The 22,973-nt window shown below is 43.5% G+C and overlaps 1 protein-coding gene across 1 annotated transcript in view; it reads right to left on the bottom strand.

Annotated features, from left to right (window-relative positions):
- The window catches only part of COL24A1 (collagen type XXIV alpha 1 chain), a 259,353-nt gene that overhangs the window by 186,425 nt on the left and 49,955 nt on the right, over nucleotides 1–22,973 (bottom strand). The window contains exons 9-11 of the mRNA XM_054980368.1: nucleotides 19,218–19,262; nucleotides 14,783–14,836; nucleotides 246–290 (exon numbers count right to left, since the gene is read on the bottom strand). Of these exons, the coding sequence (XP_054836343.1) occupies nucleotides 246–290; nucleotides 14,783–14,836; nucleotides 19,218–19,262 (144 nt within the window). The remainder of the gene's footprint in view (nucleotides 1–245; nucleotides 291–14,782; nucleotides 14,837–19,217; nucleotides 19,263–22,973) is intronic.

The following is a 22,973-nucleotide window of genomic DNA, read 5'->3' as shown; positions in this document are numbered from 1 at the left end:
AAATCTTGGAGCACCTTCGACTCTTTGCTGTTGGACTGCAACAAATAACATGGTTCCACTTCCAGGAATCCTTCAAGGTATGCTAATGAAATATAGTTAGTGAATAACTTTGTAAGAAACACAATGACCCAGTGAGAACAGAAGCAGCAAATTCTGAATGAAATGTCTGAGGCCCCACTGTGGAAGGGTAAAAAAAAAAAATACAAGTCATGCATGTTATAATCCTTCAAAAAATGCTTACTTACTCTTACACCTTTAGGGCCTGGGTTACCTTCGGGTCCTGCTAAACCCTAGCACAAAAAGAAATGCCTTTTACTTCATTTTTAATAAGCAGAACAAAACTGGCAACCTGCTTTTAAAACTCTGGGGATGTGGAAGTCAAAACTCTAGACATGTTTTTCAGTTCCCACAGTGCTTTTAAAATATATGATTCCTTGGGCATGGGTGCAATTTTCTTTTAATTACTTGGGAGAAATCATTCCCTTCAATTATGGACTTGGCTTAATGTGACTTCACAAGAATATTTAATAAACTTTAAGCATAAATGCAATTTCAGACATTTCCCAACCAACATTATAACAACATGCTGATTCCAAACATTCAGAACTTTTGATATCTAGGAAAGGTTGGTATGTTGTTACCCAGTCACTACTATTTTATAGTACCTTAAATATTTTAATAGATCATTATAATGATTGTGACTTACTAAAAACCATTGATCTCACGCAATATCAATGAAGAGGCTAAAACTGAGGGAGGCAGCGATCAATCCAAGTAACTGTATAACCACTGTGTATTTTGGAGTAGGGAGTCATTCCAGATACCTTAAGGAAATCTACTTTTTATGCTGATTTTATGTTTTCATTGGTTCTTTGTATTTGTACTACATTAATGGAAAGTCATTTAACATACTAAAGGCCTTATAAAAGTTTTAAAAATAGCCAACCATGATTTCAATGATAAAATAATTTAAAAAACTAACAACTGTTTAGTGAAAGTATTGTACATTTGGAACAGAATTTTCTCTGTGCAAGAACTGGTCCTGAGCACTGCAGTATCATGGACACATTTAAGCTCTCCACACTTCCTTGCAGTCATTTCTTTAAAATTCTTCTTGTACTATCTTTTCCCAACATGGGATCCCAGGCAGCTAAAGAACAATCAATACGGTAATACAATAAAATCATTAACACTGGGAAAAAAGCCTTAAAAATCAGGCCCAGAGCAGCATAAATTAATTCAGGGTGAGGAGGAAGAAGAAGGACAAAACAAAAATCTTACATCCCCAAAGCCAAGGCAAACAGGACAGATGTTTCCTGCACCTAAAAGACAACAGGGAAGGTGCCAGATGGATCTCTCTTGGATTCTGTAAAAGAGCTGCAATCACAGAAAAGATTCTCTTCTTGGCAACCATCCATCTAGTTTCAGACGATAGGGATAAGTGTAGATATACCTCCAAAAATGGACTCAGAAGGCAGGCAAGATCATATGGAAGAAAGCCATACTTCAGGAAACCTTAGAGATTTTGAGCTCAAAATCAGCATTCTGAATTGCATCCAGAAACAAACTTGGAGCCAACTGAACTCTTTTAATACAGTTGTTACATACTAATTCTGGTGGGTTCTAGTTAACAACCTGGCAGCCATCACCTGAAACAGGTGAAGAATCCGAAGTCTGCAAAGTCATCTACTTTACAGTAATCAGCCTGGTAACCAAGCATGGATGTTAGTAACATGAATTGGTAGTGATCTTTACTTTCTAGAAGTGACTATAACTAGCAAAGCAACTGAAACTGAAAACGGTACTGTAGGATACAGATGTTTCCTGTGCATCCAAAAGTGATGCTAGATCTAGTATTAACCGCAAGCAGCAAATATAATCTTTAAGAGGCAGAACAACTCCATCCATATGGATGATCGCCATGGTCAGGGTAATTAATTGTACGGTATTTTACCTGGACTCGGTTTCAGTTTATCAGCCCCCTTCTACCCCATTACTAGCTCTGAGCACCTGTTCAGAACATCTGCTTATATTCTAGGACTGATATTCCATCAGAGCTTGACAGAAAAAAGAGCTGAGTGCCATCAATACATTGATGATACTTCACCTCAAATATCCAAATAACTTCACTCAATAGTTTCATGTAGTTTTAAAACTGTATAGGGGATTATAGAGAGTCCTATGGAACCTTGCAGCAAATTGTCAAAGACCAAAGCTAAAATCTCCTATATCCACCTTCTAGAGAAAAAACCCTGAGACACACCACTGAAACCACAATGCTTCCCACTCCCATCCTGACAAGAAACTGAGAAGGCTACCATAATAAATGGTATCAAAGCCATCAAGAGGTCCAAAAGAAATAACAAGGTTGTACTCACCTTGTCCCAGCAAAAGTCATCCACTAGATGGGATGAAGAGATGAAAGCTACACTTAGCAATATATACTGGAAGAATGTTAAGCCCCAACATCATTGCCAGCACCTCAAGGTCCTGCCTCAGCCCCTTGGGTAGAGAATTGGTCTTGCAGGCCAAGCAAAATGGTCGTCTGGCAAGCCACTGTTCAGTACATGTGCTGGGGGTTGTCTACTTGTGGTCTAGATACTTTGCATCATTTAAAAGGTCTTTAAGCAAAATCTCCTGTACCCTTTCAAGCATTTTACCTATACAGCGGAAATTCTGTTTCAGTGAGGCATTAATCATCTCCTGGGCTATACCGGGCATACAACACACCCTGGACAGATAATAAAAGCCAAGATGGGGAAAGGTAATGACCTAGGTTTGGGACTTTAAAGCTTTAAAAAACAGTACTTTTATTTGTGCCCAGAAACAAAATGGGAGGCATGTTAAAGATCCTATCAGAATTCTGAAGCTGAAAAATGAAATCATGCCCTCAAGTCATAACTGATTTATGGTGACCCCAATGGGGTTTTCATGGCAAGAGACTGAGGTAGCTTGCCATTGCCTGCCTCTTCAACCCCTGTCTTTGCTGGAGGTCTCCCATCCAATTACTAACCAAGGCTGACCCTGTTTAGCTTCTGAACAGGCTCTCCTGGGCTATCGAGGTCAGGCCATTCTGAGGCTACAGCACCTGAAACTGATCCAAGCAACTGTGATAAATTGAAGTGGTCCAAGTCGGCGTGGATGTGAGCAATTTTATTAGCAAAATGCTGAGACAACAGGCTACTGAAGGTTCTAGTTGATTGGGTCTCCCTATGAAGTCACCATTACTGCCAAGAGTAGACCTTTAAATGTTCTCTAAAAAAATCATAAATTATCTGGAATTGAGGGTGCACGGTGTAGTGGACAAGTATGCATATGACACAAACTTATTCAGCTTAGTGAAAACCAAGACTGAAGAACTCCAGGGGGATCGCCACAAAGGGTGAATAGGCAACAATGTAGCAAGTAAGCTCAATATCAGTAAGCACAACGCCGATATTGAACAAAAACTCCTAACTTCAAGTATATGTGAATGGGATCTGAATTAGCTGAGACTGAGAGGGAAAGAGACACTGAATAGATAAAACTGTCAACCTAGTGTGCTGCAGCGGTAAAAAAGGCAAACTCCATACTGGGGATTATGAAGAAAGGAACTGAAAATAAAACTGCCAATATTATAATGCTCCTATATAGCTCTATGATGTATCCTCATTTGGAATGCTATGTGCAGTTCTGGTTGCCATAACTCAAAAAGGACACCGCAGAGCTAAAAACACAGAAGAGGGCAAACAAGATGATTAGGGGGTTGGAGCACCTTTCCTATGAGAAAAGGCTGAAGAGTCTGGGACTTTTCAGTTTAGAAAAGAGATGCCTAAGGGGGAACATGATAAAGGTTTATAAAACTGCATAGAGTGGACATAGATAACTATTTCTTCCTCTTCCAAAATACTGTAACTTGAGGACATCCAATGAAGATGATGGGCAGTAGATTCAGGACAGAAAAAAGAGAAAATGCCTTTTCTCAACCAGTGAATAAAATGTGGCCAAAGGATGCAACGACCACAGGCATAGAGGGCTTTAAAAGGAGATTAGACAAATCCATGGAGGATAGATCTATCAGTGGCTACTAGCCATGGTGGCTAAGGGAGAACCTCCACATTCAGAGGCCATAAACCTCTGAATACCAGTACTAGGAGGCAACATTGGAGGTTGGTCCTCTGGCAGGCCACTGTGTGAGACAGCAAGGTTCTTATGTTCTTAGCCTCTGTTCACTCAGATTCATCCCAAGTTCTTCTTTATTTGTATTTCAATTATCATACCCCTGGTTTATCTTCATCTTCTTCTTCTCATGAATTCGATCTACCTCTTTTCAGAGGGAGAGTTGCTTCGATCACAGAATAAATGTCGAAGAGATTTCCATCCGTGGAGCGGGACTTCTTCATCTCTTCCCTCCCACTGCAGTCCCAAGTATCTCCCAGTAAATTGCTCCTTGAGGACAGGGGATCCAAGAACAGTGTGAGAGAGCAGTCAAAGGTCTGCAGCATAATGGGGAATAGTGGAAGTCATCTCCCTTTCTGTTAGTGGATTTTTTTCATGGGACTCAACCCAGTATCTAGAAGTTTTTGGGTTATCTCCAAATTTCAGAGGTACACCAAGACATTAACAGGACTGCCAGTGATGTCAGCCAGAAGTTCCATTGAAGACTTCAGAAAACCAATCAAATCCAGCAGTCTTTGGGGGAGAGACTACAGCCTCCACCTCACAGGTGTAACAGCAATCCTGCATCCATAAGCCTTTTACTTGTTACTACTACAGGTCAACCAAACACTGCTGCTTCCTTCCAGGCAAGCCATTTTGCCAACCCAGGCTGTACAGAAATCTCAGAGTTTCTTTACACGTGTGCCAAACTTGAAATTAATTGGGAGAAACCCTAACTCAATGTGTGTTTAACATGTGACCTGAAGCTTACCTTTAAAATGGGGGGAGGGGATAAATTGATTCCCATGCATGTGTGGAGGCAGGAGGAGCATCTTCATTTCATCCTTTGCACCCCACATGTTTTAGTTAGCAAAGAAGGGCCCCCACCCCCCAGGTGGAAGGCAGCATGGAGGAACGACGGGGCAGTGAGGTGGGCACAGCCGGACTTGACAAGTGTGAAACCATTCTTAGTGAGAAATGTAAGAAGCCAATTTAAGTAATCCTTCATTTTGCAATTTATTGTGGTCTATGCAAGAACTGGCTAGTGAGTATTAAGTCTCCTTGACCACTTTATAAATGATATCACATACATTGGTTGTTTTGACACCTTATTGGAAAATTAACCACAGTACTTGGGCGCAGATAGACAGGATAAGAGTCCCATAGCCTAAAAGAAATTGTCTTCAAGGTGGTATTGAAGGCCCTGAGGCTCATTGTCCTGGCAGGCTTCAACATTCATGCCAAAGCTGTCTTGTCAGGATTTCATGCCCTTCATAACAACCATGTCTCAGGTAATAACTGGTCCTACACTTTCTGCAGATCACACTCTTGACCTGACAAGGGTGGAGGACTTAATGATAGTTCCTTTGCCATGCTATTTGCTGGGGTTTAGCCTTACAAGGATACCAAGAATCTGCAGGAGAGGGGGATATATATTAGAATGATCTACCCCAGAGCTAGATGGATGCAAATGGCTTTCTGAGGACTCACAGGGATTTTCCTATTGATATGGAGGCCCTGGTTGACCTCTGGAATGAGAAGATGGACTGAGTGGGTTGACACAATTGTTCCCAGGTGCCTTCTCTCAGGTGTTAAAGCCCAGGTAAGCCCCTTGGTTTACATAGGAGCTGCAGGCAATGAAAAGACAAGGCTACTGCAACAGTGAAGGAAGACTCGGGATCAATATGATAAGAGACAGGATAAAGCTCATTTTAAAGTGCACTCTCTGGCAGTATGGCAGCAAAGAAACAACACTTCTCTGCCACCATCTGCACAGTATAGGCCAGTGGAGCTGATCTGGGTGGTCAGAAGCCAATTAGGATCTGACCTGCAAGAAGAGATGGCCTGCTCTACATATTGTTCAGCACTCTGCAGATCAAATCTCTCACATCCATACCAAGTTGGAGACCACAATTTGTCCAGCTGTTTGGTATACATTTCAGTTTATTCAGTCTGAAGATATGGACAGGATCTTTGAAATTTGGAGGCCCACCATCTGCTTGTATGACCTTTGCCCTTCCTGGGAAGGGCTGGCTGACTGGGTCCAAGAAGTACTTAATGCCTCTTCAAGAGAGGGAGTAGTCTCCTCAGCCTTGAAACAGGCTGTGGTCCGTCCACTAGTAAAGGAGTCTATCCTTGACACAGGAGATTTCAAAAAATATAAATTATTCTCAAATATTCCATTCTCGAGCAAAGTGATTGAAAGGTTGGTAGCTGATCAACTTCAAGTATTCCTAAATGAAGTCTATCTGTGCCCGATCTGGTTTCAGCCCTGGTTATGGGACTGAAAGAGCCTTGGTTGCCCTGGTAAATGACCTGCAGTGGTAGGTGGACAGAGGAAGTGTGCCTCTGTTGAATGTTCCAGTTCTCTAACAGTTTTCAATATCTGTCTGGACTGCCATTCCAGGCTGGGACTGGGAGGCACCATTTTGCAGAGGTTCCAGTATTACCTGGAGGGCAGGTTTCAGATGGTGCTGAAGGATTGCTGTCCAGCCCCTTGGCCTTTGTCTGTGGGTTCCTGCAAGGATCCACCTTGTCACCTATGCTTTTCAACATCTACATGAAGCCACTGGGTGAGGTCATCCAAAGATATTGGCTGCATCGTCACCAATATGTGGATGTCAGCTCTATCTCATGCTTCTGGTTGATCTGAGGGAAGTTGTATAAACCATGAACCCAGTGCCTAGAGGCAGTTGTGAAGTGGATGTGGACAAATAACCTAAAGCTCAATCCTGACAAGATGGAAGTGCTACTGGTAAACTGGAAGTCTGACCTAAGACTTAAAGTATCACTCGTTCTGGATGGAATTGCACTTCCATTGAAGAAACAGGTCCCAGGCCTACTGCTAGATATGCAGGTAGCAGTTTTTACCAGCTTTGACTGATTAGCCACCTGTGGCCTTTCCTGGGAAGAAAAGATCTGGCAACTATGGTGCATGCCCTGGTTACATTCAGATTACATTACTACAATGCACTGTACATGGGACTACCCTTGAAAAATACTTGGAATTTCAATTGGTGAAGAATGTTGCAGCCAAGATATTGACTGGAGTGGGTTGTAGGGAACATATCACTCCAGTCTTGGCCCATCTACACTGGTTCCCAATCTTATTCTGGGTACAATTTAAGGTGTTGGTGATCTTTAAATTCTTACATGGTTTGGGATCAATATACCTGAAGGAATGCCTACTGCCTTACAAACCTACCTAACTGCTAGAGGTGACAACCTTCTTGGTTGTGGCACCAAAACTCTGGAACTCTTTTCCCAGACAGACTCACATCCCCTTCTTTTGCCATCTTTTGCCAGCAGGTGAAGACTTCTTTGTTTCGTTTGGTGTTCCTTCAGTGATCCCTCCATCCTGTCCTGTTTTTAATGGTTGTTTTTATGTATGTATATTTTATTGTCTTGTCATTATATTTTAATTTGGATTTGTTTGAATGATGTATTTTAGCTTGGCTTTAATGGTTTTTAAGATGTGTTTTTCCTTGTATGCTTTTACTCTATTAGCTGCATTGATGGCCCTAATAAGGACAGAAAGATGGAGTATAAAATTTGTAAATATATAATATTTCAGATCCTAACAGAGACTTTCTCATGGCTCATGCTTCTTTCAGTCTTTCAGAGTAGCCAGGATAAAGACTCTGGCTCAGATTTTACTTATTTGATTTGTAGGCATAGCAGCTACTTTTAAGTATTCCGTGCTTTCACATTCAAGCTCTTGGAACAATACAGGTAGATTATTTCCATCAAACATTTCAGATCCTAAACAGAGACCTTCCCATGACTCGTGCTTCTTTTAGTCTTTCAGAGTAGCCAGGATTAAGAAGTAGGTCTGATCTCTTATAATATTTAGTTGACTTGTGTGTTTGATTTCTGGGGTTTCTGATGGAAGTCAGATGTCTCAGAAAAAAAATAGTGAAAAGGAAAATATGAAGCAACTCTAATATGAAGCAAATATGTGCAGACCTGCTGATTGGAGGGGTTTGGGTAGCTTTTTTGCCACTAGAGAGTGCCTGTCACCTTACAGAGCACGGGCATGGCTGTTTTCCCGCCTAAACAGCCCTCTCTAGGGAGGCGCAGCGCCCTCTGACCCTCAATACTTCTTTTGCTGCCATACTCTCCAGGTAAGTAGTGAAGAGTGTTAGCGGGGAAGGAGGGAGGGTATATGTGCCTGCTGGTTCTCAGAACAACCTTTTCTGTATGGATTTTTAAGAAGGGAGGGTCTATACGTAGGGTTGCGAGTTCACTGACCCATCTGGCAGATGTTATTGCCACTACTAGTACCACTTCCATGGATAAGAGTTTCAAGTAGCAAGTGGCCAAAGGTTCAAAAGGTTTAGTTAGTAATGTAGCTAAAACTAATTGTAATTGCCACTGCAGCATAATTTTCTTGACTGGCAGGAACATGTTTCTCAGCCCTTTTAATAACAATTTTGCAGGATAGTGTGAAAACATCATCTTGTTATCAAATGGCATATAGAAAGCTGATATAGCAGCTAGATATTCTTTAACTGAGGAATTATAGTCCCCTTCTTTTTAAGTTCAGTAGGAATTCAAGGACTTGAGCCAAAGGACAGTCTACTGCATTAATCCCTTTCTCAGTCACCCAGTTTACAAATTTGTCCCATTTTAATGCATAAGATTGTCTGGTAGATAATTGTATGGTGTTTAAGATAATTGGTGCTACTCTATCAGGGAGTTGTCCTGTGGATTCAGTAACCATGCTGTCAGTCTGAGTCTGTCTACATTGTGATAGTGGATCCCTTGCCATGTTAGTAGACCTGGTTCTCAGGAAAGATGGTGAAATAGGTGATTGGCCATCTGGGACAGGCAGTGGAACCAGGGTTGTCTGGGTCAGAAGGGGGCCACCACAATTGCCTTTGTACCCTCTGATTGTATTTGCTCACTACCCTGGTCATTAGAGGGAACAGGGAAAGGCGTAGAATAGGTGTCCTGCCCATGTTAACCGGAAGGCATTTCCTGGAAGGCATTTCCCTGCTCCCCCCTTCAGCAAAAAAACAATGCTTTCCGGTTCTCTCTCTTGGCAAACAAGTGTATATCTGGAAAGCCCAATTCCTGAAACACCACAGGTACAATGTATGCATCTTGAATGGATTATTCGTGAGAATTTGTCCCCAGTCTGCTTAACCTGTCTGCGATGAGGTTGTCAGTGTCAGGAATATGCACTACGCTTAAGTTTGTTCCGTGTCCCCTGGCCTAATTCTTTAAAGCTATTGCCTCTCTGCACAGGGACTTGAAGATTGTTCCTGGGACTTGAAGATTGTTCCTCCATGTTTGTTCAGGTAGAATATGGCGGTGCAGTTGTTGGTGAGAACCTGCACATTCTTGTTCTCTAGTATATCTGCAAAAGAAATTATGGAGTTGCTCTCAGTTCAAGTAAGTCTTTTTAGCTTTCCTTCCATGTCCCATGTACAGTATACTTTCCACAAAGTGCTCCTCACCCCATGGTGGATGCATCAGTTGTAACAGTCACCTCTGTGTTAAAGTGCCTGAAGGGGGTTCCCTTCATCAAGTGGGTGTCTAGAAGCCACCAGTGTAGTGATCTGAGGACTGCCCAAGGATGTTAAGTTTCCTTTCCCATGGATCTGATTTGTTGCAGAATACTGAGATGAACCACAGTTGCAGCTCTCTCACGTGTAGTCTCGCTAAGGAAACTACAGCTGTGCTGGATGCCATAAGCCCCAACAGGATTTGTATTTGTCTTGCAGATTGGAACCTACAGCACATAAAAGATCTAATTATGCCTTTAATTTTTTGCGATCTCTCTAGTACAGGTAGGAAGGCTGAACCATCAAGTACTGCCCCTATGAACTGGATTCTCTTAGAGGGTAAGGTTCTTGATTTCTTTTGGTTTATAAGACTCAAGTGTGAACAGGTCTGTACTGTCAGTTCTACTTGTTTTTGTAAATCATCCTCTGATTGGGTTGTGCTAATCATTGAGGTAGGGGTATATGGAGCACTTTTTTGTCCTCAGGTATGCGACAATCATTGCCAAACATTTTGTGAATACCCTCAGAGCGGTGGACAGGTTAAAAAAGGGACAACTCAATACTGGTATTGAGTGCATCTCAAATATCGCCTATGTGAATGGTGGATGGAAATGTGAAAGCAGGCGTCTTTCATGTCTATTACCGAGATCCAAGGGTTAGGCGGCAACAAGGTCAGCACCATATCCAGCGTGGTCATGCGGAATCTACGTGGCCTGATAAATTTGTTAAGGTTTCTCAAGTCCAAAAGGGTCTGAAACCTCCATCCTTCTTTTGAACTAAAAAGAATCTAGAGTAGAACGCTGTTTTCATTTCATGATCTGGTATTAATTGGACAGATCCTTTGTGAATGAGTGTATTAGGCTCTGCTACCAATTTGGATTGGCAGGGATCATCCGAGTGGGTAGGAAGATTCAGACATGGTAAACTGTCAAATTCAATTTTCTAACCATTTTTATTATACTTAGAACCCAAACATCAGAAGTAACTGCGTACCAGGCTGTATAAAAAAGTTGCAGCCTGTTGCCAAATAGAGGACTCAGGGTCTGTCCTAGTCAGATTTGCTTCAAACTTCGCAGTTGTTCTTAACTGGAATGGGTCTGTGGTCCTTGCCTCGGCCTATGTGTCTACTTCCTTCTAGGGAAGTTACTCTGGCTGTCCTGGTATGAGCGATGTTGAGGATATGTGTAACCTTGGTACAGGTGGTACTGGTAGGATCTAATCTTGTAGGGTTGTTGTTGTCTAAATTGGTTCTTTCTCGGTCCTGGTTAAAACGGTGGTAAAATGCCACAGGAGCATGTGGTCTGCCTGTCCTTCCTTTTTTGCAACAGATACTTACCCGTTTTTTCGAAGAACAGTGATTGTCCCTCAAAGGGCAGGTCCTCCAGTCTGCTGTGCATCTCTGTCAGGAGAGCCGTGGATCTTAGCCATGCATGTCTCCTCAGGACAATGGCTGATGTCAAGGTTTTGGTTGATGTATCTGCATTAATTTGTTGTCATCCAATCCTTACAGCCTCCTCTTGGATAACCTTGATCAGTGGTTTCTGATCATCAGGCAGTTTATCATGGAACGCTGCTGCTTTTTCCCGTAAGAAGATTTGGTAAGAAACCCACCATGGCTGCATAGTTAGCAATCTTGATGTTGATCGTGGCTGACGAATAGATTTTCCTTCCAATACCATGTAACTTTTTCCCTTCCTTACCCAATGGCATGGAGTAAGAACCTTGCCTCTGCTTCACCTGCATCTCTTCGGTAACGAGTGAAGAAGGAGGTGGGTGTACCATTTGGAAGGGACAAGAATCATCTTTTATCTTGTAGAGGCTTTCGGCCTTCTTGGCAGTTTGTGCATTAGAATCTGGCTTCTCGCATAGGGTGTTTATCAAGTCCATGAAACCTTCTGTAACTGGAAATGCTATGTTGGAGGTTGACCCAGAGTAGAGGTACTGCAAAATTTTGTCCTTAGGCTTTGGTTCTGAAGATGTGATGTCAGTTTCTAAGGACCTTGCCATTCTGAGCAGTTGCTCTGTGTAAGATCTGAAGTCACCTGTGTGTGTGTGGGGGGGGGGTCTCCCCTGTGCCTCTCACTGCCTCATTGGGGGATAGGGCCGATGGGACACTGGGACTGTCATCTCCATGATAAGACTCATACCCAGGTTGAGAGAGCTGGAACGCCATCCTGGAGCTAGGAATGGAGTGTTGCCATCTTGGTCTGGGCAGCAGATCTTTTGTTATTGGTTCAGTGTGGTAGGATTCCCCCAGGTCTATGTCATATAGAGGGGGCTCATAATGATACCAAGGAGAGCATCTATGTGAACAGCACCTTCCAGTTTGGGCAGGCTGGTATGCTCTTATCTGTAGAATTTCCTCTTCCTCTTCAGAAGAGTGCATAGAAGGGGTCTTGGAGTGCATCAATGGCATTCTAGGAGATTCTATGACCTCCATCTCGGGGTTAGTCCAGTCTGTACTTAGGGTTGGCTGAGCTATGTCCCTCCTCTTGGAGATATGTTTAGTCTTCAACTTAGCCTTCTTTCTTAGAGGCTCTCCATCAAGCTCAATTTCCTCAGTATTTGACCCGATCAAGGCATCTACGTCAACAAAGGGGTAGTTGCAGCCATTATCACTGATTCCCTTGACTTTGAACATCAGATTCGAGATGATGTTGTCTGATCTGATCAAGTGGGCCATCTCGACTCTGAGGTTCCTGCTCAGTTCCGAGTTGAGTCTGACAGGCTCGATGTCTTGTGAGGACCGGAGGGTTGTCGGATCCACGGTGTTGTCGAATCCAATGCTCCCTACAACAAATGCTGGTCGAGGGAGAGCAAAGCTATATAACCTCTTACCAGTGGCGAAAGAGGAACTGAGGGTCAGAGGGCGCAGCGCCTCCCTAGAGAGGGCTGTTTAGGTGGGAAACAGCTGCACCTGCACTCTGGGAGTTGATGGGTGCCCTCTAGTGGTAAAAAAGCTACAAAAACATCCAATCAGCAGGCTGTGCATGCGCAGTCCCATGTGGGATTGCACAGAAGACTGAAAATAACCAAAGATTAGTTTGTAAGGAGCTTAAACACTCAGTAATTTATCAGTACCTTTTCTTAACTTGCCCCAAATTCAGAATTACTGAATGAGTCTCTCTCTTTACCCTTTATCTGGGGTCTGAGACACAGCCCCAGCCTTGCCGGGAGAAAGCAAGGGGAGGCAGCCGGGAGGGGGCTGCCCTGCCACCCCAGCCAGCAGCCAGGGCCAGAGTCTGCCCACCCCAGGGGAAAGGGGTGAAGGGCCAAAGCCCCAGAGGGCTACAGGGGCCAGGGAGAGGCCAGCTAGTCCCACCCTCCAGGGGGAGGATAGGGGGCTGAGCAGAACAGAGGGAGAAGGCAAAGGCAGGAAGAATAGGGACCCAGCAGCAGCCCAAATGGAGCCCTTACCAGCCAAGGAGGAGAAGCAGCCACAGCAGCTCAGAGCCACGCCCCAGCCTCCACCTCAGCTAGAAGACAGAAACCTGGCTCAGGAGATGCTCAGAACCAAGCCCCTCCAGGTGGAGCTGCTGAAGGCATTCTGTGGGAAGAGCTGGGCAGCCAGCCAGGGGGGCACAGCTGGGCCTACCTTCAGTAATCAGCTCAGCTAGAGAGGCCTGGCAGCCAGCCAACATGACACAGCTGTTGCTGATCCAGGCAGCCCAGCCAGCTACCCCGGCTGCAGCAGATTGAGACAGCTCAGGCCAATGCTGGGAGGCCAAGGAGGGGTGTGGCCTGGCAGGCAGGACCTGCAAGGAGGGCGGGGTGGTGAGAGAAGGCCCTATAAAGGCTGGCTGGGAAGAGCTCTGGGGTGGTGGATGTGAGTAAGGAGTGATGGTGTGGAGTGAGAGCGGAGCAGTGCGAGAGCAGAGGCTTGGAGGAGAGTTCTGGGAGGAGGAGATGACTGAGGGCGAAGGAGGTGAGCAGGCCAGGTTGAGCAGGCCAGCAAGTGGACTGAGAGGGAGTCTGGGTGATGTATACTGCCCCTCCTTCCACGGAGCAGGGTCCTGCAGCATCCCTGGCACCCCTCTGACGTCAGGGCCAGCCCAGCCGGTGCGCCGGCAAGCGGCAGTGGCGGAGAGCCCTGACACCCTTTACAAAACAAAGATCCACGTTTCTTCCGCGTACCATTTCCCCATAAAGAACCATCAAAAAGTAAACTAATGACAAACCACTACTTTTTTTGTGCTTGCCTATTAGAAATGGTAAGTAAGACTCGTGAGAAACCTGCAGGAAAATTCCTCCCTGATCACAATTTTCTCTTGCAGTTTTTTGTGCGCGCGCGCGCACATACACACACACACACACACACACACACACACACACCAGCAGCTGGCTTTCCCCCTCACCCTCCCATGCCATCCCCTTTGCTGATACATTTGTTTTCTTCATCCTCCTTCCATTGCCACATTCTTCCACCACCTCTTTCCTTCACTACCCTCATGCCACCTCCTCTTCCCTCCTTCTCCCTGCTTCCGCCTTGCCCTTCTGCCAAGTCTTCTTGTCTGCCACACGTCCTTGTTATTTTGCCACCATCTCCTCCTCCGCTCTCTCCCCAATTTCACCTTCACTTGAAGTGTCAGTCGTCACAGCTGCCTTCCCCCTACTGTGCCAGTCCCTACTTTCTTGACACCATCTCCTCCCCCCTTTCTACTTCCTTTCTTGCTGATGCTTCTCTTTTCCTTCCACCACTTGTTTAATCTTGCAAAAAACTCATTTTTCACTAGTTTGAGAGGGATTTTAAGCCTTTTTCTTACTGTTTTTTAAAAAAACTTTTTGACATTTTGTAAACCTAGATTTTACTTCTGGATTACAGAACAATATCCTGTATCAGTCCATGGTTCTATTGTGCATATTTTTTTAATCTGCACTCGAGTCATTGTTGCTGGTAGAATAACAAATATCTACATTTCTTTAGCATACAATTAATTCTAATCTTATAAAACTGGAAATTCTCTTAACTTGTCCAATGAATATATCAAGCATAAAAACTAAGAAAATTAAATAGCGTAGAGTAATCTCAACACAAAATATTCTAGCATTGTTTTTTTAAAAAGTATTTCTGTCAATCTATGTTTAAAGCAAAAAAAGAAATCTTATAATTTAGGTCTGAAGCATAGTTACTGCACCTGCCTGCCAGGGTAACCAGGAGCCCCAGGGTTGCCTGCCATTCCTAGAATTCCCTAGATTGAAAAGGAAAAAAGAATTAGTGCATTTTTACACTTCTAGGTAAGCGCTAAATTCTCAAAGACTGTTTTTTGTGTCTCTAACATAAAACATGATTATTCACTTAAGCAGCAGAACTCATAGCTGTAAAGTACTGAGAGGAAGGGGAGAGCTATTTCCAAACATGATGAAGTATCTGATACAGACAGATACATGAAAGCAACCTTTAGGGAATGTTTGTGAATGGAAGATTCCCTCAGCAGACAAGGATTTAAAATGCGTATTACATCAGCTGATCTTGAATTTGATCATATTTTTATTATGTATACTGAAACAAAATACGTTTGTTTCAATTAACAATGTACAGCAACGTTTCCTTAATGTGTCTCTTGTAAAGAATCCCAGCGTAAAAGTTTTAGCTGCTCAATGCTGTTATAGGCGTCAAAAATCCTGCAAGTAAGTGTTGTGGGGAACCCAGAAGATTTGAGAATGAGTGCTATTCAGAGCCTAGGGAAATCAGAGAAATGGGAAATGAACCTGTAACAAATATTAGCAGAAAGCAATATTTATTCTAGTTGGCATGCAACCACAACCTACATTTCAAAAGATATTTCCAGAACAATTAGGCTGTCATATATGTGATTTTTTAAAAAATAAATAAGAATATTATCAGGATAGTTTGGTGGTGAAGATTGTAGGGTCTGCAGGAACGTTCAGAATGTTGAGAAAAGGTAGCAGACAGCACCAGAAAATGACTGCCAAGGAACAGAACCAATCACAAAATATTGGGAGGTTCCAAACCAAGCATTCTCCTATAGCAGAGGCTGCTGCTTCTGAATAGGCATTTCCCACAGATGCAAAAGTGATGCCTCCTGAGGCAACTCCTGCACCAATAGGATGAAGGAAAACTAGGACTGGCTCTTTGCTTTGGGAAAGAGTTGCATTCTTGGTTTCAGTTTCCAAAGAAAGCAGAGGGTTTTCTCCATGCACAGCTAGAGAAAGAAATTGCCAAACCCAGAGACATAAGAAAGTGTGGGTCAAAGAACTAGCTGAGGGTACATGGCTGTGATGTACCTGCCAGGTATGAACTCAGCATTTTGGTAGTCAATCAGTGGGCAGGGAGCAACCCAAAATTCCCTGGTTTTTTTCTATTACATTTAAGACTCATTAAATTTTATTCTCAAGACTCAAGAAGCAAGTAGAAGCCAGAAAACACAACAGTGGCCACCACAGAGCTTCCAGATACCACACAGGGGATCACTTAGTCAATTCAAATGGTATCAACAAGATTCCAAGCAGCCTATGAACCTCCCTGGGGCAAGAATATCATCCTAATTGGGGGAATCCCACCTTCCCTCAGCTCCCATAAACCAGCAGACACCAATCTATCTTTTAAGGCAAAGAGGCTTATTAATAAATAATAGTAATAATATTTGTCCTCCTTATTGCTTGCTTCTGGCCACATCTGCTCTTGAGGGAAAGCTCTTCCAGAGTTCTTTAGCTGCAACCACTGGCTACTGCACCCCTGCTGCAGGGTTAGGCACCAAGATAGCCACACATTCACTGTACTGCTGGAGCAGCTTCCAGTTCTCCCTTACTCATGGACAGGAATGCCTCCACCCTTGCCACTCAGAAAGTCAACTCCTCTGAGGTTGTAAAGTCTCCAGCTTCTCCTTCTTTCAGAACTCCTGCCAATGCTAGTAAAATGGCCCTGTCTTCTCTCCCTGGTTCCTCCTGGCTCTGCCTTTTACTCAGTTTATCCTTGCCATTTCCACTTCCTGGCATTCTCACCCCAACCTCAAATAGGCTTTAACTCCCAAGTAGACATTGGCACGAACAGCAATATGAACAAAAAAACCCCCATGAACAGCCCATTCGTCTGTTCGCAAACAGCCCATTCGTGAGTCCCCATTCCAAACGAACAGGTGGTCATCGCAAGCCTTGTTCGTTGCGTTTGGCCGCTGTTTGGGAAGCCAGACACTCAGTCACCTTCAATCAATTCCCCTGGCAATGGCAAGGACTGAACTCTGTCTGAACTCCTTCTGGCTTTCACCCTACAGCTTCCAGCAGACAGTCCAGTTTTTGCCACTCAGAAGAGAAATAGACAGCAAAGGGGGGAACCCATGGGTCATACCTTTCCTAGGCTTCAATCTCTCTGAAACTTGGGGGGGTCTTCAGAGGACAGTGAGGACTATGTCCCCTGCAAATTTGGTGGGTATTGGACATTGGGAAGGTCAGTTTTGTAACCCCTCAAAGTAGCTTCCAACAGGAAGTACAGTTTTTGCCACTGTGAAGAGAAAATGACAGCAAAGGGGACGGCGCTCGCTCTCCTGGTGCGAGAGGGACAGAGAGAATCTCTTCGTCCCACTAGCACCAGGAAGGAGCAGCCCTGTGGCGCCAGCTCTGCCTGCTGTCAGAAGGAAATTCTCCTCGTCTCTCTGACAGCAGGCAGAAGCGACCCACTGTCAGAGGAACCAGTGGAGTCTCTCCTCGTCCCTCTGACAGTGGGCGAAGCAGCCCCATGGTGGCACTGGCTCTGCCCGCTGTCAGAGGGACCAGGGGAGTCTCTCCTCGTCACTCTGACAGTGGGCGAAGCAGCCCCATGGTGGCGCTGGCTCTGCCCGCTGACAGAGGGACAAGGAGATTCTCCTTGTCTCTCTGACAGTGGACAGAAGCGGCCCCATGGCAGTGATGGCGGCTCTGCCCACTGTCAGAGGGACCAGTAGATTCTCCTCATCCCTCTGACAGTGGACAGAAGCGGCCCCACGGCAGCACCGGCTCTGCCTGCTGTCAGAGGGACCAGAGGAGTCTCTCCTCGTCCCTCTGACAACGTACAGAAGCTGCCTGTGGCACTGGCTCTGCCCACTGTCAGAGGGACGGAGAGGATCTCTGTCCCTCTTGCACCTAGCAGCAGCAGCCTGGTGGCGCTGGGGTGGGGCAGGGGGTGGGGGCTGGGGATAGTGGGGTGTTTAAAGGGCCCTGCCCCTTGCATGTGGCAGGAAAGGGCCCTTTAAACTATCAGCTGGCAGGCGGCAAGGAGGAATCCCCCCTGCCACCTGCCAGCTGATAGTTTAAAGGGATCTTTAAAGGGTCACAAACACCGAACATGTTTGTTAAGGGCACATGTTCTGTTCTGTTCATTGTTCGTGGATGGCAACTAACAATGAACAGGGTGTTCAGAATTTTTTTCCCCATTCATGCCCATGTCTACTCCCAAGTAGGTTATTACGGGCAACATTTTCCTGCTCCCCGATAACCATCAAGCAAATGATTTAACTCTCCTGCCTAACTGCAGCTGAGCTAATTTTTCTCAGATGTGCTCTTTTGAGAGACGTTGATTTAAAGAAAAAGTTCTTAATTTTTGGTTTGATAAAATGAAAAGAAAAGCTACCATAAAGATTGTGGTGTAGACCCAATCTTAGGCTGGAGGAAATTTCTCCAGCTTAAGAAGCCTTTCTCTAGTTTAAGAGGCTCTTCCACTGCAGGAAGGCTCCTTAGGCTTTGCTCAGTGAAGTGGAAAATCATACTGGCATTTTCTTCTAACATTGCAACATGGACTTTTCCTCATTAAATTACAAAATACTGTACACATCCTTCAGCATCCTAAAAGAGCACAGGTATTGAAATTTTAGTAATATGTATTTAATACATTAATAAAATAAGTGGTTAAAGAGTAGACTAATCAACTAAAAATTCTTTAATTAGTTGGTATGCTTTAACTACTTTGACAACTAACAATCAATAGGTTTAGACTGGAATCTCTCTGCACAGTAAAATTAATTCAATCTACACTGCCCATTTCTGAATCATATCATATTGCTTTAACAAAACATATTTTAGATAGCTCTATTATTTTAATTATCTGTTCAAAACAAGGGGCATAAATAAATTTAAAAATAATGTATTTATCACTTTTTATTTCCACCTTCTTCCACAAACCTTATGGTGATGATTCTGATGAACATAGGATTCCCTTTCCTTGTTTTGGCTTAACAACAATCCTTCAAAGTAGAGCAATAGTGTCTGCCCAAAGTCACCAGTAAAATTGAACATGGGTTTGAACCCAGGTCTCACCAGTCAGTCCAGAACTGAGTCAATACATCATACTGGTTATACTCAACATCTGTCTAGCATTTTCCCAAGTGAATGGTCCATCATGCTCAGTATTGTCTACTCTGACTGGTATTTCTTCAAGATTTCAGGCAGAGGTTTTCCCAGTCCCTTTACTTGCCAGGGATTTAACTTGGAACCTTATATATACAAGGGAGTGAGAGAAGGGATGTGTCTGTCCATAAACTATGGCCTGTCCAAAATCTTTCTAAAATATCAGCCTTGCTTTTCCCACACCCAAGCATGATTACTAGAAGTATTTATTCAAACAGTGCTCGCATAACTTACTTGCTCCCCTTGTGGTCCTCTTGTTCCTGGATATCCCATGGAACCCTGTAGGTATAAAAGATTGCAGTAAATATCCAAATACACTCATATAAACACAAACATCAGACATAATATTCTTCCTTTCTTTTCTACAGCAAGTATTGCCATTTCTTGGACACTGACATCAACATTGTCTTAGTTTCAGCAGCTGTAGCATGAATAGAAAAGACGACTGGTAAGGAAGAGAGTGTCTTATTTTGGTACACTTAAATTCTTCATATGCCAACTTGCTGAAGTCAAGCAAAGGTCTGCATTCAATAACACATATACGAAAAAGGCCTTCAGCAACAATCTGCTTGTAATTATTCAGTGCTGGATTCCATCCAAGCAGTTTTCCTCATTACAAATCCTTTTCATAACACTCTGTGTAAGCCAGTTTTAATACAGCAGGTATAAAGAAGATTTTCATAGGCAACTCTAAGAAGCTACTGAGAAAAAGAGATTTATTAAAATAATTTTACATGGAAAAGAAAACATCAAGGAATATTGTTGTTCCAGTACAACAATGAATAGCCAAAAACTAACCTGACTACTGAATCCTACAGCAAGTCAATTTTCTCTACATAGCTGGAAGACTGTTCTGATGGCGATTCCCACAATATATGCATTAAATAGCATTGCTATACATGGAATTAAACTGAGCGTCATAACTGTTTTAACTACACGTAGGAAGCGCAATTCAATCTGCAAAGAAATTGAAATTTTGCTTCCTGACCTAGGAATGCTGAAGTCCTTATGCTTAGCACATGATTATTCTTTGACAAATTTATTATTACTAGGAGTAGCGGCAGCAATAGCACATCACAACCCCTGTGCTGTTCATGAGGGTCCCCTGATCCCCCAAGAACAGAATTTCAGGGGTTCAATGGGAAGGAGAGGCAAAATCTCAATAGGTCAGCTCTGATCCATTCATGGATCTTGCAGGATAGAGGCCTCTGTTTTTTTAAATTATGAATAAATGAAAAAACTGGAAAGTGTTTCTGTACTCCATGTGTTCTTTGTTGTGGTTCACTGTCCAGCTTTGAACATAGCAGAAAAAACACAGGCTCTCTAAGTCAGCAATAAAGCCAATCTTTTCTTAATTCAACAAAATGATAAACAACAGTGCACAATATAGAAGTGTGAAAAATAAATTGATTACATCATCATCATTGTATGTGTTGTGGTTTGTATATTCTCAGTCTAGATGAATGACTATGCACATTGGAGGTTATGGATTTAACGATGATGATGTAATCAATTTATTTTTCACACTTCTATATTGTGCACTGTTGTTTATCGTTTTGTTGAATTAAGAAAAGATTGGCTGTATTGCTGACTTAGAGAGCCTGTGTTTTTTCTGCTGTATCTAGCTTGCTCTCTCTTTAACAGCCTCTGTTCTAGCCAGCTTTGAACATAAATAGATTATTTTTATTTTTTCAGAGATCCTAAACAATGCATAGCGTATCCATATAATCCATAGTTCATCCACCTGTTCATCTCGCTAGTATTACTCCACTTCCATCTACGTGAACACAAAGAATGCAGTGGCAGTTCCACAAATAAACAGAAATTCCTTGGCATTCCATTGCTTTTGAATAACTTTTTAAGTGGTCTGTAGAAAGATATTGGTGATTGTTTCTTCCTTGACAGCAATAGTCTGTTTAGATACAAATATACATGTATATATACAGGAAATGAGCAGGATACACAACGGTTGCCATCTACAAGGGACACTGGCTTCTTTCTTTTACAAGTATATGTCAAAAAGTCAATTCAAATATTGAAACTCTTTCTACTGGAACAGAATTACACTTCAATAGACATTAGACAGGAAGTTATGACCACTGCTTAAATTACACTGTATGAGGATTTTTAGTTTTAATTGATTTTCTGCATTTTAATACAAATGCTTTAATAATAAAATTAAACTATAAAAATTAAGTTAAATAATAAAATTAAACTACAAAAACATTCAAAAGTATTATTTAATTTATAAACTATACCAAACCACATTATTTCCTCCAATATATAACTTCTGTCCTTTTCCTTTTAATATTTCAAGTTCTCAGGTAATCTTGTATTTTTGTTCTTGCTAAACAGAACAAATATTTTCTGATATAGTATTCTTGTTCTATCAGGAAGCAGCATCCTTATTTTTTTTCCTCTGAATAGGATGAATGATCTATAGGCCTTTTGATATTGAAATCTTCCAGTCAAACCGGCCATACATTTTTCTTTATCCCAGACCCGGCATCTGTCAGTAGAATTACACAGCATCAAATGATGCATTCTGTTGGGTATCCATGATTAGATCACCTAACATTTAACATGAAAATGCATCTGAGGAAGAGAGGTGCCCAGTTTGGATCAAGGCCAATCCTTCCCTCTCATGCCATTTCCAACTGTATTGGTTGTTTCCCCCTTAAGGGCGGGGAGGGGTTCTAACTCTAAGCCTAATTCCTTTTCCCAACATTGCAGCCTCAGTACGTATGCCTAGAGTCCTTCCAAACAAGCATGGCTCATTGCTGATATGTGTTTCCTGCTGAAACTCTGCCCTCATCAGTGCCTCTTTAAGTGTGGTGGAAACTGATATAGAGGGAGAAGATCAAAACCTCCCACAAATATGGGCAAGTAACCTTGTGTATTCTCTAGAACCCAGCTAATGTCTGGATTGAAGTAAACTCTGCCTTCCTTTTTGCCATATAATAATTCTACTCATGCTTCTGACTAGGGGTGTGCAAGGAAAAAATTTTCGGCATTCTTGTTTCGGCTTTAGCCGAAACAAGAATCTCTTTCGGATAAAGCTGAAAGCCGAAACAGCAAGCCGTTTTGGCTTTCGGCTTTCAGCTTTGTTTCGGCTTTGTTTCGGCTTTTTTCAATGGGAAAATGCCTCCGTCTTCCCGGACGCCTGGGGGAGGCATTTTCCCACCGAATCAGCCCAAAATTGGTGGGGACCTTCCTCTAACCCCTCTCTAACAACCCCCTAAGTTTCAGACAGATTGGACTTTGGGGGGCCATGTTATGGCCCCCCAAAGCAGGTCCCCCTATCCTCCCATAAGAAAGCGAAGGGTGAGCATATTGTTAGCATGCTGCTGCTCATCTTTCTTCATTATTTCCTATGGGGAAAAAATGAAGAGGCAGGCTTCCTTTGCCAGGGGTGGCATTTTGCATGCAAAATGCCCCCCAACCCTCTGGGGCCCTTCTCCCACCCTTCCTCCCTTCATGGCCTCCCCAAGTAGGTGCTCTGTTCTCTACCACTGACATCTGGGGGAGGCTTGTCTTGCCAGGGGTGGCATTTTGCCCTCAGGGGCCCTTCTCCCACCTTTCCTCCCACCCCCCACCAAGGCTCAGCCTGCTCCCACTTGGGGGGGCATTTCATGGCCTCCCCAAGTAGGTGCTCTCAGCCCCCAAAGTCCACCCCTTACAGCCCCACACAAACCCAATTCCCCCCCAGCTGCCACACACAGACCCAAATCCCCACATTAGCCCCTCACAGACCCAAATCCCCACATTAGCCCCTCACAGACCCAAATCCCCACATTAGCCCCTCACAGACCCAAATCCACCCCCAGCAGCCCCACACCCATAACCCCAGGAACAGGCTGGCAAAGGCCAGCCTTCTCCCTTTGTTCCCTATGCTGGGAACTTCTAAACTCTCTTTCCCTGGGCAATTCTGCACAGCCCAGGGGTGCCACGATGGTGGGCACACTTCTGAGTGCCAGCTGGTCCCTGTGA

The sequence above is a fragment of the Eublepharis macularius genome, chromosome 5 (genome assembly GCF_028583425.1).
Source record: "Eublepharis macularius isolate TG4126 chromosome 5, MPM_Emac_v1.0, whole genome shotgun sequence".
NCBI classification, from domain to species: domain Eukaryota; kingdom Metazoa; phylum Chordata; class Lepidosauria; order Squamata; family Eublepharidae; genus Eublepharis; species Eublepharis macularius.
Note: the sequence above shows the minus strand (reverse complement) of the source record. Positions and strands in the feature narration are given on the sequence as shown.